Raw genomic sequence first — 15,165 nt, forward strand, 5'->3', positions numbered from 1 at the left:
GAGAAACCATACAGCAACAAGGCACTCAGTTACTACAATGTTGTGCACCAGAGAGAGAGAGATCAAACCTTAGTGCAGAACCCAGTGTTCATGATCACACCTGAAATAACAAACCAGTGCTGATTAGAATCTCAGCTGTAACAAATCTTAAATAAAATCTTGTATTTAGATTGAAAGCTCTAAGTGCTTGTGAGCTCTTTGTGGAAGGGACTGTTTTTTGTTTGTACACTGCCTAGCACAATGGGGTCCTGGGCCATGACTAAGGTCCTAGATGCTATGATAATACACATAACAACAAATTCCAGTCCAGTGAAGCCCAGCACTGCTACATTGAATGATAACATCATCTCACTGCAATGCTATGCATCATCATAAGAACGGCCCGACAGGGTCAGACCAAAGGACCATCTAGCCCAGTATCCTGTCTTCCGACAGTGGCCAATGCCAGATCCCTCAGAGGGAGTGAACAGAATTTGGCAATTTATCGAGTGACCCATTTCCTGTTGTCCAGGCCCAGCTTCTGGCAGTCAGAAGTTCAGAGACACCCAGAACATGGTGGTTGAAGAACCCACCCGCCCCCATCCGTTGCATCTAAAGAACTCACTCAAACAACAGGTTGTCAAATTATATCAGACTATCATCGCATTGCACCACAACACTGACACACCATGGCACCAAGAAGTTGTACTGGACAAAAGAAGTCCCCGCACTGTGACAGTGGATCAGCGGGATAATCGAAGTGCCATCGTTCTGTGTCACCAGCCTGGGCAAAAATGTCATCTCACAACAGCAACATGACCTCAGGCAGGCAGGGTCCACCTGGGACCCCACGCGTGCCATCATGATGCCCAGTTAGGTGACATCATCAGGTTGAGCCACGGCCTCATCGTGGATGAGGTCATCACGTCAGCACACGCATCGTTGACATTCGGTTTGCTCATCATGCTGAGCGATGACGTCATCACACCGAGCCACTGCCGCGTCGCCAATGAAGTCACACGTCACCGGGAGGATCATCGTTCTGTGGTGACACGTTGCGCGGTGACCTCATCAGGCTGTGCCATGTCCCATCACAGCACCAAGCCCCCCCCCGCTGTCCCCGCCAATGGGGAGCGAGGCAGGCGCACGGGCCCCTGGGCGCCCCCTAGGGAAAGCCCGGAGACGGGCTGGGCGGGATTTCCGGCACATCCGGCACGTGATTGGCAGGCGCGGGTGAACGGAAGCGGAAGCAGCGTAGCGCGCAGGCGCAGCGGCAGTCTGGGCTCCGCGGGGGAGGGACGCGCCGCCCGCCCGAGAGCGAGATGGAGACGCGGGGGGAGCCGCAGCCGGCGTGAGTGAGAGAGACCCGGGGCCGCGCGCGGGGCCCCTCCCCAGCGCCTGGCGGCGGCGGCGGCCCTTTGCCGCAGGCCCGGGGGCGGGTTCGCGTGGGCCGGGGGGCAGCGGCCTGTCCGCCCGCCCGCCCGCCCCGGAGCGGCCGTTTGGTCTCCCGCTCGGGGCCCCATCCCCGCAACGGGCCCGTGTCCCCCGGGGCCGCCTCTCGCCAGCAGGGACAGGGTGGGCGAGGGGCCGGGCGGGCTCGTGCGACCGAACTCCGCTGTGTCTTGAACCTGCCCTGTTCTGGGCGAGAGCGTGTTTTAGTCTGTGTGTCTGCTTGGCCCTTGGCTAACAAATCATCATAGAGTTGATCCGAGACTAGCAGGGCTGGAAGGGACCTCAGGAGGTATCTAGTCCGGCCCCCTGCTCAAAGCGGGACCAATCCCCAACCAAATCCCCAAATCCTTAAATGGCCCCCTTAAGCATTGAATTCACAACCGTGGGGCTGGTAGGCCAATGCTATGTGCTGGGAGGCAGTCACTGTAGTGACGGGGGTGGGGCATTGGGAAAGGGGACTGCTCCTCCATGAATTCACCATGAACTGCTCCACCCTGCTTCTAGGGTCTTTCCCAAAAACACACTTGAGAAATTAAGTGTAAGCATTGTTATCACTTTGCCTGTTACCTTGGAAGGTGATTAAATACAAGACACTTGAATTTAAAACCTTTCCTCTGGACACAAGAGATTTTGAAGGCAATAGTTATGCTGAGATAACTTCTGGATTTTTATTTATTTATTTATTTCAACCAACCAGGAGTTCTGCTTGTGGCCAATCTGACCAACAGCCTCTTCACCTCACAAACACGTTAAATCTACTCTGTGCCAGACTCTACCATCAGACACAGCCATAATAATAGGATACGATTCCGGAATCTGTTCACGTCACGGGTGGAATAAGATTCTCAATCCTAATGGATTTGGGTAGCAAGGGGGAGGAATACTGTAACAGACAAGTTCTAACTTACTGGGGCAATGTTTCTTTTCTTCCTTTGGCATCTCTTTAAAAACTATGTGAATCTTCTGGTGAAAGGTGTTGAGTTGACAACCAGGGGACTGGAGTCCTCTGTTTGTCCCCAGAATAGCCAGCTTCCTCCAGACTGCACCCGCCAATGTGTTTCAATGTAGCCTTGAAAGGAACCCTTTCAAACGATGAGCGTAGCTGAGTCTCTCATTTACTATATGGTCTTTTGGAAATAGACTGTCAGGCTACCAACAGTCTAGCTAAGGCCTCATTATTTGCTCTGCCCCCGTTGCCGTCTGGTGGTGCACATGACTTTATAAAATTATTTCTGAGGGGATGGGAGTGGGGAGAGTTATTTGAGGCAAGAGGAGAAATGTAGAATTTGTATATACTGTCTCCTGATTTCCCTTAATGGTATATAAATGTCCATGATTTAGTCTTGCTGATCCACTGAGTGTAAACATTTTGTATAACCTCAGATTTTTTTGCATAATCTTTTTATTAGTCATTTTCCGTTTTTGAACCAAGATAAAACCAAACATCAGGGATGTGCTATTAGCAAAATTATCATCATCTGACTTTACAAGGGTAAAATGGAAATGATGGATATCTGTAGCTTTGAATATGGAACTTCAAACCTTCCCAGGTTATGATGCCATATGTCTTTAAAGAGGGACTTTCACACTGGGACATTGTCTGATGCAAACAGTTTTGCCACTTTTCTCCTGCTGTAACTATCAAATATTTGTTTAAAGAGACGCTTCTTTTCCTCACAACTTGGCTGCTTCATTCCTACTTCATTGTGGTATCAAGTTCAAGAGGAGGAAGCTGAGTGGAAACTGTTGTTCTTTGTAATCATAATGGGAGGTGTACGAGTAAAGAGAAGACATTTCTGTTAAAGGATAGAGGAGAATTCTTAGACCTCATTCCACCTTGTTCCAAATTGACCTATATTCCTGAAATGGAGCTCTAACTTCTTGCTCACCCATCTGGAGGTGTAAAAATCCTTTGTCTAGTACAGGATCAATCCCATATGCTTGTGTACGAGAGACTATCATCTGTACTATGATCCACCCATTTTCATGTCTGTTTCCCATTACCTTGTATTTCTCAGCATTGCATAAAGTCACGTTTGGGTCTCTGATGCTGTGTGTTCTAGGCACATTAATATTATGCTAGAAGAGGGACTGGCCATTGTTGGGTGGGTGGAAACTAATAATACACTCATGGAAAAATACCTGAATCTATCAATACTGTAATGCTCTTTGCCACTGCAAGTGAAAGTCACTGGTCAGTTGATTAGGTGAGACTTTATTCCCTACATACACCTGCATACTTTGATACCACAAAACAGTTATCTCTGCCAACCAAAAGGGTTTCAACCAGAGTTCTTGCCAAAGATGTGTTGGTGGAGATATTGTGGGACTTGTAAGTGATAAGTGTATTTAGGGTTATTTAGGTTATTGAATCAAATCATGTGACTGAATTTTTAAAGGGCTGGTTAATTTCATGTCCATTAGTAATAGCTGTAGCTCAGATCTCATCTTCAAGACTCATTCCCCTCTTCCCATACTGTGCTGTATTTAAAGATGAATTGGATGTTTATATGGATAACAAAAATATTGGCTCTAATAGACTATGCTGCCCCATAAAAGTGTTGGAATGAATATAAAATCTCATGTTTCATGTCTTAAGACAATCTCTAACTGTTAGGGGTTGGGATGAGACTTTCATGGAGTCTGATTATCCCACGTCTGTCTGCTATGGAGTTCTTGACCTTCCTCTGAAGCATTTGGTGCTGGCCACTGCCAAGGACAGGATATTGGATTAGATGGGCTGACCACAGGTCTGAACCAGTATGGAAATTCATATGTTCTGTGATCGGTGAATTGAGTTTTCTCCTTTCTCTGAAGCATAAGCTATTGGCAACTGCAGGCCACAAGGCCAGATGGAGCTATGTCTGATCTGGTGTGGCAAACTTTTCTTGTGTGCAGTAGACCTTTTACTTCATTCACTCTAGGGCAACATTGACCCAGAAGGCTTCAGGAAACTTGAAACTGTTTTCACCAAAATGAGTAAGTGCTGTTGTGCATCAAACCCTTTGTCTCCATAACAATACTTTTATCTATGGTTGTCAGCCATTAACATTAGCATTTCCTGTTGTGAAGAGGGCATATGTTGTGTAAGCATAGTTTTGGCAAATTCTCCTTCCAGTGCAAGGCTGTGTGTTCTGCTCTTAAATGCAGGGATAAATGTTTATGTAATGCTATGTGACTTATTCCTTAGCAAGAGTCACTTGAGGCGAAAAATGTTAGAATAAATATTGGTGTCAGTCGCCTCTTGTGTCAGAAAAGGCTTGCTTTCTGGGAGCGCTGTGTTCTCCCTCCTGTTACTCGCCTTGGAGTTCTTTGGGTACCTGTGTAGCGGTGAGAGTAATGCACAGAGTGTACTTGGCACCTGAACTTTATAGGGCAGCTTGTAAATGTTGTGATAGATTCAGTTTTTGTGGATAAAGCAGTTATGCGGGTTGGATTGTTGCATATAAAAGAACACTCCAAAATTGTTTTCCTCTTTATGATAATACAGTAGAGCCCACTTCTATAGTCAACTTGGCTCACTAGATCACTCTGTTTCTAATGGTATAGTATGAATGCCCTAGGTTTCACTGCATCGTAGTGAGCAAATTGCAATTATGCAAACAGTGAAACCTCTTTTTGACAAGAGAAAAATTACTTCTAAGAATATTTCACAGTATATGTGTGTGTGGGCATGTATAGAGCACAAATTGAGAGAGAATGCAAGCTTACAGAGCAAGATAACATTAACTATCAATCACTAATGATATTTTGTCTGCAAAGACTTGGAAAGAAATTACTCTCCCCTCAGCTTGTATTATTCTATATATGTTACTCAAAGGGAAGCACTAGTCTGTAGGGTTAAATATGAAAATACTTTAGAGCAAATATTTTTAAATGTAATTTTATGATTTATGATCTCTGGCACTTGGATATGGGCATTCCCTTGCCCTATTTGCATGTGCCAGAAGGGACCACCTGGTCTCTCTACATTTTGCATCTAACATAAAACTACCAAAGTGAGGGGTCTTAGGCTTTCACCCAACTTTTTTCATGGCTGCATATTTCAGTCACATTCCTTTCTTTCCCAAGTCCTATTCCTCTCTATCTCGTGTGTGTTGGCTAATGGTATTCTCCACTAGACTACCACACTGGCTTCGGAATAAAGTTTTTTGGTTTATTACATAGAGCTGCAGCTAAAGATACTTCGGAGGTGCCAGCCCTGTGTGGAATGCTAATGTTTTCTGCTTAGACCCTCTTGGGCCAATGGAGATAGTTCATTGTCTTTTGAAACCAGTTAATCCATCTGAAATGTATATATGCAGTTGCAGTCTGGTATTGTACAAGTAATGGCAAATCCTCTGATAATTAGAATCTATACTGTGTTATAGTGAATAATAAACATGCGTGAGATAGGTGCTTCTGCAAAGATTGCCCTAAAATGAACTTGCTATTATTATTAAAAGGTTGTTTTCACCTGTCTGGATGTCACTGATCAGAAGTTGGTAGAGTGGTTTCAACAAGATCATGAGGCAGGGACAATTCGGGGTTCCTGCATGGAATAAAACTTGCTTAAGTGAGTCTTCCAGGCATATTAGCTTTCAGCAGAACAGATGCAGTTCTTTCAAGCTAAGCTACTGCTGGTCTTGACTCCTTGTACGAGTGTATGGCAACAGCTCTGGCCTCTTGAGAGTCAGAGCTTGATTTTGATCCTTGGTATATAGCGTAACATATATTAAATGTTCTTTCAACAGGAATAGAATGAGCCAGGGAGACTCCAACCCAGCAGCAGTTCCACATGCAGCTGAAGACATTCAAGGAGATGACAGGTGGATGTCACAGGTAAAACTGAAAACACAGCTGACAGATAGGATCCTCTTTACTAGCAGATTGTGAGGTAATCAGGTGCATGATGAGCAAAATACAGATGCTTACATTTCTGATTCTGTTCGCAAATGTTAGCAGCGTTATTGATGGCTTCCAGTAACCTGCCACAATAAAAGAGGCAAAAAGCAGCTTTGTGCCATGACCTGCAAACCACATTTTGAAATAGAGTTCCAGAAAGATATTGCAACTGGCTCATTAATTGGGAAGAATTGCCAACCAATTTATTAAAAACTGGATAGCACTGAAGTGTGTAATATATCCTGGCAGTTACAAAGCTGAGAATAGCTGAACTCAAGTGTCTGGACTCGGAGTCTCCTGTTCGTACAACTAGATTGTTAAAGCTACTTCTAGACAGGGTGAAATAGTCTGAGGAGACTTGTATTGTGACTAGCCAGCAACCTGAATGACTATAGATTTAGAATTGCTGAACACAGTATCTGGAGCAAGCACCCCCTTTGTGTGTGGTGCATAGTGTAGCCTGAGGGGCTCTGAGTTGTAAATGAGTGGCCATTTAAAATGTCAGAACTTGTCTATGCCAGGGAGAGAGCAGGCAGGGAGGAAGTTCCAGCAGTTAAGGAGTTAAACTAAAGATATGTGCCTGAGGGGCAGACAGGATGAAAAGTCACAAAGTTTGGCACCAGAGGAACTGGTTGGGCAACTATCACTTTCTGTGCATGGGCTACAGATACCTGTCAGCTGGAGCTTATGTTGCTGCTTTCTTTTAAACAGCACAACAGATTTGTCTTGGACTGCAAGGACAAGGAGCCCGATGTGCTGTTTGTGGGTGATTCCATGGTGCAGTTGCTACAGCAGTATGAGGTATGGCTGGAGGGGATGAAGTTGTGGGGTTAAATGAGTGAGATGGTGCCTCCCTATCACTTCTAGTCCAATAACTGGTGAACCTATGCAATACTGACAGTGCCTCCCTGTCCTCGGGTCCTTTCTAATCTTACCTCCACTTCTACAGCTGCTTTCCAAACCTCGATCCCTTCCATTTCCCTGTGCTTGCCCTAGGCTTCTCCAGTCCAATCCCGTCAGCCGCTTTGAACCTTCACCCCACCCCTTCTTTCCCTGAGGTCATTTGCAGCCTTCTTAGTTTCACCATACACACCCGTTTCTGTCCCTCTATCTCACTCTTGCCACTCTTTCTTACTCTGCAGTTGCTGTGTGAGCCCATGTGTAGATTTAAAATGAATTCTGTCCTCTCTTCTCCCACACCTTCTGTATTCTAGATTGTGCCCAACCCACTTCCAATGTGACTGTTTTTCACTTGGTTCTCAATAATGAAGCTTCCTTATCTCGTAATGGTACAAATATTAAATTTAGTGCGTGTATCACCTTAGCCAGAGAATTTCAATTTAACCCTCTTGCATGCAGTGTCCTAGCATGCTTGTCCCTCTGCTGGCATAGAGACTGTGCTATCGACTATCCCAGTGTCCAGAGATTAGGAAAGGCAGCAACTAGGATATTCTTAAAAAAATGTGTAAAATGTTTTGAAAGCTGTCCCTTCATCCACTATTTCATCAGTAATGGCTACCAAACCGCTTTGCTCTGAAAGTGTTCCTTTCCAATGTGACTCATTTGGTTCTAGACTTCTTACTTCTTAGGCAGTAAAAGGAGTTCCTTCAAGATTTCCTTTCTCTCCTCAAAAGTCCCATGTTTAGCTGAGCTCTGGTTCTGGCCTTGATGGACTGGAGATGGCTCCCTTTCTAGGCCATCAACATCCCTCCTGGATGGGCTGAAGGGAGATTGCTCCATATTAGCTCCCTCTTATCTCTGTGCCAGGACTGAGTTAATTAACTGCTGTGATTCCACCTCTTCTGGCCCAAAGAATGTGTAATGCTTCCACTGGCAGCATCTCCATTACCTGAGTTACCTCTTTATGTAAAGTGTTTTATTTTTGATGCTGAAGAATAACACTTGATCTAAAATAGTAAATTGGTTTCTGGTTACAGATATGGCGAGAGCTTTTTTCACCCCTTCATGCATTGAATTTTGGGATCGGTGGGGACACAACAGCTCATGTTCTATGGAGATTGAAGAATGGTGAATTGGAGAACATTAAACCCAAGGTATAAACACAAACAGCTGCTTTTATGTTTTTTTATTTTAGAAAAAACTCTGAATATTGTCTAGTACAGAGCTGAGGGCACCAAAAGTCAGAAGAATAGTCATTCTCTAACCAATGAGCTCTTAGCTTCTTCTTTAGAACTTCTCTATAAAAGGTGTTTATTTACAAGGAATGTACAAAGTCCTGTGTCTCTGAAGACCGAAGGAATCAAATAGCAAGAAACAGCTTCTTTTGCTCATAGCACCAAAAACACTCTCTTCATCCTGCACCCCGACCCAAAAACCTCTCCCTAGGTTTTTTCAGGATTAGACACTGCATTTAGGTGTTCCTTCAGGTTGTCTAATTTTACAGTTCTATTAATTGAAGGGTGCATTCGTACCTGTCCATCTCAATGAGGTTGTAAGTCAGGCCACAACAAGGTTTCACGCAACTAATAACACATTCTAAATGACATACAGTGTACCGGGGTGTTGTAGGCATTTGCGAAGCACCCTGCACCACAATACATAATGTACAGCACAGGTTCAAGTTTGGTCACCATTGTCAAGCACATTCATGACCCCAACATAAGAGTTAAGGCTTAAAAGTAGAGAAATGCTATAAAAGGGTTTCATTTGAGAGCCAAGACTGTGGTTGGTGCTTTACAAACAAATAAGCCTCTTCACCTGTGATGCTTCTAGTCTGCTTCATACACATCTAGTATGTTGTAAGACAGGCAAGGTGCAAGGTACTCTAGGAGTCTGAATTGGTCACTAAACACAGTGCAGAAGAAGTGTCAGATATCTGTTCCTGTGCTGATCAGGGTAGCTTCTTTTAATACTGTGACTCTGGTTCTGTACTGGGTGAGAGGGAGGAGTCTTAAGTTGACAAGAAATGATTCAAGAGTCGTCAAAGCTGACAGTCCGGGACTTTTAATATTTAAGCCTAACTCTTAATTGTTTTGTCTGACTGGTTGCAGACAGCCTAGGCCCTAGCTATTGCCCTTTCCCCAAGAGCCAGAATGGCTGCTACAGCCTCCCCTGTTTGTGTACCTTGAGTGGAGTGCTAAACTTGCTGCACAGTTCCTGTTTCCTCTTCACAGGTCATTGTCGTCTGGGTTGGAACAAATAACCATGAAAATACAGCGGAGGAAGTAGCAGGTGGAATCGAGGCCATCGTGCGGCTGATAAATACCCAACAGCCACAGGCCAAAGTTATTGTATTGGTATGCACATCAGAGGGTTGTGATAACATAGCACCATTGGAACAATCCATGTCATGTTGTTTGCACCCCTATCCCAATGGTATTGGGTGTTACCTGTGCATTTTGGGGGGTGGGTCATAACTTATTTACAATAATAAACACTGTAGGATGGTTTCTCCTGTTCAGGGGGCTTTGCCAACATTATCTAACTTTCTCAGCCCCTTCAGAAGAGTATTATCTTCTCATTAGAGGCGTCTTTGTCCCAGACAGAGAAACAGAAGCAGTGAAATCACATGAGAGACGAGGATGATGGAGACAGAGCTGAGACTAGAACTTGAGCAATACCAGTTCTGATCCTGTGCTCAAACAGCTTAGAATGTCTCTTCTTCTGCTGTGGGAGTTGCATAACCAACCATTAAAACTGCATTGAAAGAGGGCATAAGTAGCTAATAAGAATGCTAATAAGAATTGGTGAAAAGAGAAGACTTGCCCATGGGTCAGCAGTGTCCTTCAGACTGTTTTCAGTCATGTTTCAAAGTGGGGCTGGAGGGGGTGAGGAGGATGTGCAGGGGAGGAGTGGGATAGACCTTTTAAAGCTCAGAATGAGGGCCCAAGTCTAGAAAGAGACTATAAGTTACTATATTGTCTGAGTCACTTCAAAGCTCTCTTCTTTGCCTGCTTCCCTTATCAGAGCTTGCTACCTCGAGGCGAGAAACCAAACCCTCTGCGGCAGAAGAATGCCAAGGTGAACCAGCTGCTAAAAGCCTCGCTCCCAAAACTCGCCAGCGTCCAGCTTCTGGACGTCAGTGGGGGCTTCGTGCACTCGGATGGCGCCATCTCGTGCCATGACATGTTTGATTTTCTGCACCTGACGGGAGGGGGCTATGCAAAGATCTGCAAACCCCTCCATGAACTGATCATGCAGCTACTGGAGGAGACCCCTGAGGAGAAGCAAGCTGCTCTGGCCTGATCAGCTAATATCAGTGTTCAACATCATCCCAGCCCCATCAGATCAGTTCTGTCACTGGCACTACAGAATCCTTCTTGCTTAAAGCACTTTCCATTGTAGAATGTTACTGGATGTTCGTATCGAGTGTTTTGAGGGGGAGGGCTAACGTCAAACTGGTCTTGTACATAGAAGGGCAGGGCTAACTGGTTTTACTGCAGGAAGAAATTAGCTAAAGAAGATTTTTACTTTAAACCATTCCTCATTTAAAATGAGAACAAGACTGTCACCTCTGTGCCCCTCACATGCATTATTGCTCTATGGTGCCCCTAGATCCCTGTCAGCCTGACTCTAATAACCCATGCGCAGCTCTCGGTTTAGCTATTCCCTTCCCTAGGCACTATACTCTGTATTCGCTTGGGAACCAGAATCGCATTCCACTCACTAGAAACAAAACAGCTGCATTTTTGTCAAAAACCGTTCCCACCTTTAGAAGTTTTATTTACTAAGGTATTTTTAAAAGACACTTGTTGCTTTCTGGCTCTTTGTTTTTGAAGCAGCATGAGACTAGATGTAACTGGAATTCAGAAATGTAAAAAAACAAAGTGTTAGTTGAGCTGAACTCATTTAACACTCCCAAAACATTGTTTTGTTTTTCAAAGTCTGTTAGCTGTGACAAACTTCATTCCACTGTTGCTTGGACTGTGGGCAGTCTCATGTGGGTGCTGTTGAATATCATGTCTCCTATAGAACCTGTTCTTTGTTTTGGTTTGTGTACAGTATTGGCAGCTTTTAACAGTTCTTTGGTTTAGGAGCTTAGTTTTCCAGCAAACGTCAAACACAAGCCAGTCAGAAACGTAGAACTGACATTTCATCCCACTATGAGGGCTGTGCTACAGGGTTCTGTGCAGTGCTGTTCATGTTCATAGTTCCAATTTTTTTAAAGTACGACTGTTACGCCTTTTTTTTAATCCATACTCAGCCCCTCTTTGCAAGGCCTGAACCAATCTAATGCTTTACGAGTTCTAAGGTGTATATTTCTTTATTGCTTCTGTTTTACTTGTACAAACATTTTATTCAAGCAAATAAGGCCTTTGACAGTAAAGAATTGAGTCAGTTTGTAGCCTTTTCCTCTCCTGGACACTGCCCCTTTCCCCTCCAGCAAAGGGAGTTAGTGTGGAGAGTGGACTGTTCACAGGGACTCTGTCTCGCTAGAGCTTTTTATATGAGAGCTAATTATAATCTGTGTAATGACTATATAAAATTGTCATTCATTTAAAGGTGAACAGGAAAAAAAAAATTCTTATCAATAAGAAACTGTTTGAGACCCAATGCAGAGCCTTGCTACTTAAAAATAAAAATACTTTAACAAAGTTTATTCTTCCTTGACTTACCTACCACAATTGGAGTTCAGCGGTGGTGGTATCCCTCATAATGGTTCGCGCCACCGCGCGCTAAAATACAACAGCCAATGCAGGCCTCTGCACTGGTTGAAGTGTTCGTGAAGGCTGCAGCCTTCAACTGTCATGCTGCTTTTTGGCAGGCAAATGAAAAAGGAACTGATTTTTGTTTTACATTTTTGTTAAACCGGAGATCTACCTAGATTGCTTTTTCCACCCCACTACAAAAAGTACGTATGTAGTGTATATAACCTGTTTGCCCTTTTATTCTAGTAAAAGGTTCTGTTTAAGGCAGGCTTTAATCTAGCACTAAGGAATATGTTTATGTCCCCATCACGCTTTTGCTGCTGCTGTAGAATTTGTCATAGCAGGATTTCTGCCTGGATTGCATGCATAGCGTGTGTGTGTGTGTCTCCAGTATATGTGATCCACACAGAGATGTGGAGGAAAGCCGAAGAATCCCACTTCCCAGAAATAAAGGTTCAAGTCTGATAGTGCTCAGTGGGAGAGGAGTAGTCCTGGTCTTACCTCCCCAGGCCAGCGTGGGTTGGGGGAGTGCTCCCTTCCCCTCCAACAGCTTGGAACATTAACTGCAGAAACATCATTCAGCTCTGCTGAAAGAATGGAAGCCTCAGCACAGGAACTTGGGGGTGTGGAGGAGAGAGAGCAAGCAGATTTTAAAACCAAGGTTGGGAGGAGGAGATTTGGCAGGGTGGTATGGGTCCACCTGTAGCAAGAGTGAGGGGATGAAACAGGACTTGGGTCTCTGCTAGTTTTTGAGGGTTGTAGGCTTCTGTTGAAAGGTGCCATGTTTGACCCATGCACTAAATGTCTCCATGGTGTCACCACACTGGTAAGACAGCTACTTGCTGGCAATCTAGTTTTTTTTATATAAAGCACTAAGTCTTTGTAACAGTGCAGTGTGTTTACAGCTGAGGCTGTCTTCAGCTGTGAGCCAGAGCCCCTTGGTTAGGTGCTGATTGCAGTGGGGTGGGTCTGGCCTGTTGAATACACATCCGTTGGGCTGAGGAGGAGTAGTCAGGTGGCTTTCCATGCTCAAGGTTGTCTTGCTGAGGTGCCATGTTGCTTATGCATGGGTCAGCGTTCGCCGCCCTTCATCTCCAGTCCGCATTGTTTCTTTCCCAGCTGCGTTAACCACCTCTGTGTGTAGCCATGGCGGTGGCAGCTGTGGACAGGAAGGGCAGCTTTCTTCTATCTGGGACATTGAAGCTACTGTCCTGTTGCCACCATCTAAGCAGTGACCAGGCCATATCCCAGTGTAACCACATATCCCTTGAAGAGGGCAAGGAGGGAATTTTTTTCTCATTGTACCAAAATTAGAGCCTGGTCCTGAGAAGTAGTGAGCATTTGCAATTTCAACAGTAGGGTGCTTGGCACCTCTGGGGATCAGGCCCAGCAAACCCCAGTCTGGGTGCCCCTGCGTAGCCTTTATGACTTATTCCATTGTAACTGGCTGATTGTGAAAGAACTGACCCTTTCTGAACTTTTAATTTTTTAAACTAATCTAGTTACCGTTTACAGTTGTATGCTGAAGCCTGGAATCTTGTTTGTGCTGTAGTGTATGAGCATTGCCAATTTTATATTTATTGCAGTGAAGAAAATGCAAAGGAAAAGGTGTGAAAGGAAGGAGAGAATCCTTGTCTCTGAACTCGTATGTGGGTGCAAGCAAGGGGACTCCAGGTGCAGGCTGGGGGACCTCAAAGGCTGGAAGCTTGCACAGTATGTAAAATCCAATTACAGCCCTGCTTCAGGGTGACCTTCCTTGGGGTGCTGCCCACTGCTGGGAGCTGACTGAACCTTCCCCAGGAAAAGCTGTGATTCTGCTTTGGCAAAATTGCATTGACTGGTAGAACTCACTATGTTTAGTGCATATTTCAATATAAATGTAAATGTTTCACCCCAATGAGGTCTGGTGTGCGTCTCTCTCTGGTTTCCCTGTGTGTGCGTCGGGGATGGGGAGGTGTCCAGTGGGTTCATCAGAATGTGTTGGGTGATGCGCAGTGGCTAATGGTTGCAACCTGTCATCACCCAGGGGTGATGCAGCGGGAAGGGTGACATCTGATGGGGTGAAAACCTTTATCAGGTAAAAGTTGGCTGTATTCATCCTTGTGGTATTCAAAAGGACACTCACCCGAACCTTCACTTTTAATTTAGCCTCCTGTGTGGTGAGATGCACTCTGATTCTCTGTTGTTCTCCTCTGACTTAACAAGGACCTATTTTTTTTAAAACTAAATTTAGGTTTTGCACTCAAAACTCTGCTCTTTTGTTTTCAGATTGGGGGGTCTACACTGAACACTAATCAGTGTTCAATGATTATTCGGCGGGGGTGGGGGGGTCAATATCCCTGAGACGGAATAGGAAATGAACTTTTGTACTGATGTAGCTTTAAAATCCGTCTAAAGGAGGCAGTGTTCTGAGTCTGAGAGTCGAACTGGGGAGAGTGGTAAATAATGAAGAGGACAAGTCGCTGATACACAGTGATCTGGATCACTTGGTAAACTGGGCACAAGCAAACAATGTGCATTTTAACAGGCTCAATGTAAAGTGATACATGTAGGACCAAAAGAAGTCATCCATCCTTACACAGTGCGGGGACTCTCATCGTGGGATTCAGTCACTGAAAAGGACTTGGGGGTCATGGTGGATAATAGCTGAACTTGAGCTCCCAGTGTGACCCTGGGGGATATAAAGGAAATATCTAGTAGAGGAGAGAGGTTATTTGACCTCTGCTGCTGGAATCCTGTGTCCAGTGCTGGTGCCCACGATTCAAGAAGGCTGTGGATAAACAGGCGATGGTTCAGAGCGGAACTGCAAGAATGACCGAAGGATTGGAAAACATACCTGGGAGTGATAAACTCGAGAGAGCTCAATCCGGTTGGTTTAAAAGAAGGTTAAGGGGTGACTTGATCACAATCTAGAAGTACCTCCATGGGGAACAGAAATTTGACAATGGGCTCTTCAATCTAGCAGAGAGGTAGAACGCAATCCAAAGGCGGAAGTTGATGCTGAACAAATTCAGACTGGAGATAAGGTGCAAATTTTTAACCATGAGACTAATTAATCATTGGTACAATTAACCAAGGGTCATGGTTATGAAAGCTTATGCTCTAATAAATTTGTTAGTCTCTAAGGTGCCACAAGTACTCCTGTTCTTTTTTTTAAGGGTCATGGAGAGTTACATGGATGGTTCTCCATCACTGGCAATCTTTTAATCAAGATTGGGTGTTTTTCTAAAAGGTATTCTCT

The 15,165-nt window shown here is 44.7% G+C and overlaps 1 protein-coding gene across 2 annotated transcripts; it reads left to right on the forward strand.

The window, feature by feature from the left end:
• Positions 1-1,229: 1,229 nt before the first annotated feature.
• PAFAH1B2 (platelet activating factor acetylhydrolase 1b catalytic subunit 2) lies at positions 1,230-13,821 on the forward strand. 2 transcript variants are annotated; one of them, XM_054004819.1, is made up of 7 exons: positions 1,276-1,330; positions 4,356-4,410; positions 6,165-6,252; positions 7,027-7,116; positions 8,253-8,369; positions 9,450-9,572; positions 10,243-13,821. In XM_054004819.1, exons 3-7 carry the CDS (start codon positions 6,172-6,174, stop codon positions 10,519-10,521), a joined length of 690 nt encoding a protein of 229 aa, XP_053860794.1. In that variant the 5' UTR covers positions 1,276-1,330; positions 4,356-4,410; positions 6,165-6,171; the 3' UTR covers positions 10,522-13,821. The 2 variants fall into 2 exon arrangements, with proteins under 2 accessions (XP_053860793.1, XP_053860794.1); XM_054004818.1 differs by lacking the exon at positions 4,356-4,410 and having other exon boundaries at positions 1,230-1,330.
• The last annotated feature ends 1,344 nt before the right edge of the window (positions 13,822-15,165 follow it).

Source organism: Malaclemys terrapin, chromosome 15, assembly GCF_027887155.1.
Source record: "Malaclemys terrapin pileata isolate rMalTer1 chromosome 15, rMalTer1.hap1, whole genome shotgun sequence".
NCBI lineage: Eukaryota > Metazoa > Chordata > Testudines > Emydidae > Malaclemys > Malaclemys terrapin.

Excerpts from the sequence above, each read along its gene's own strand:
- PAFAH1B2 (XM_054004818.1), top strand. The coding sequence starts at position 1,302 with ATGGAGACGCGGGGGGAGCCGCAGCCGGC. Across the intron at positions 8,370-9,449 it reads TGGAGAACATTAAACCCAAG|GTCATTGTCGTCTGGGTTGG; the intron begins GTATAAACACAA and ends TCCTCTTCACAG. Across the intron at positions 9,573-10,242 it reads AGGCCAAAGTTATTGTATTG|AGCTTGCTACCTCGAGGCGA; the intron begins GTATGCACATCA and ends TTCCCTTATCAG.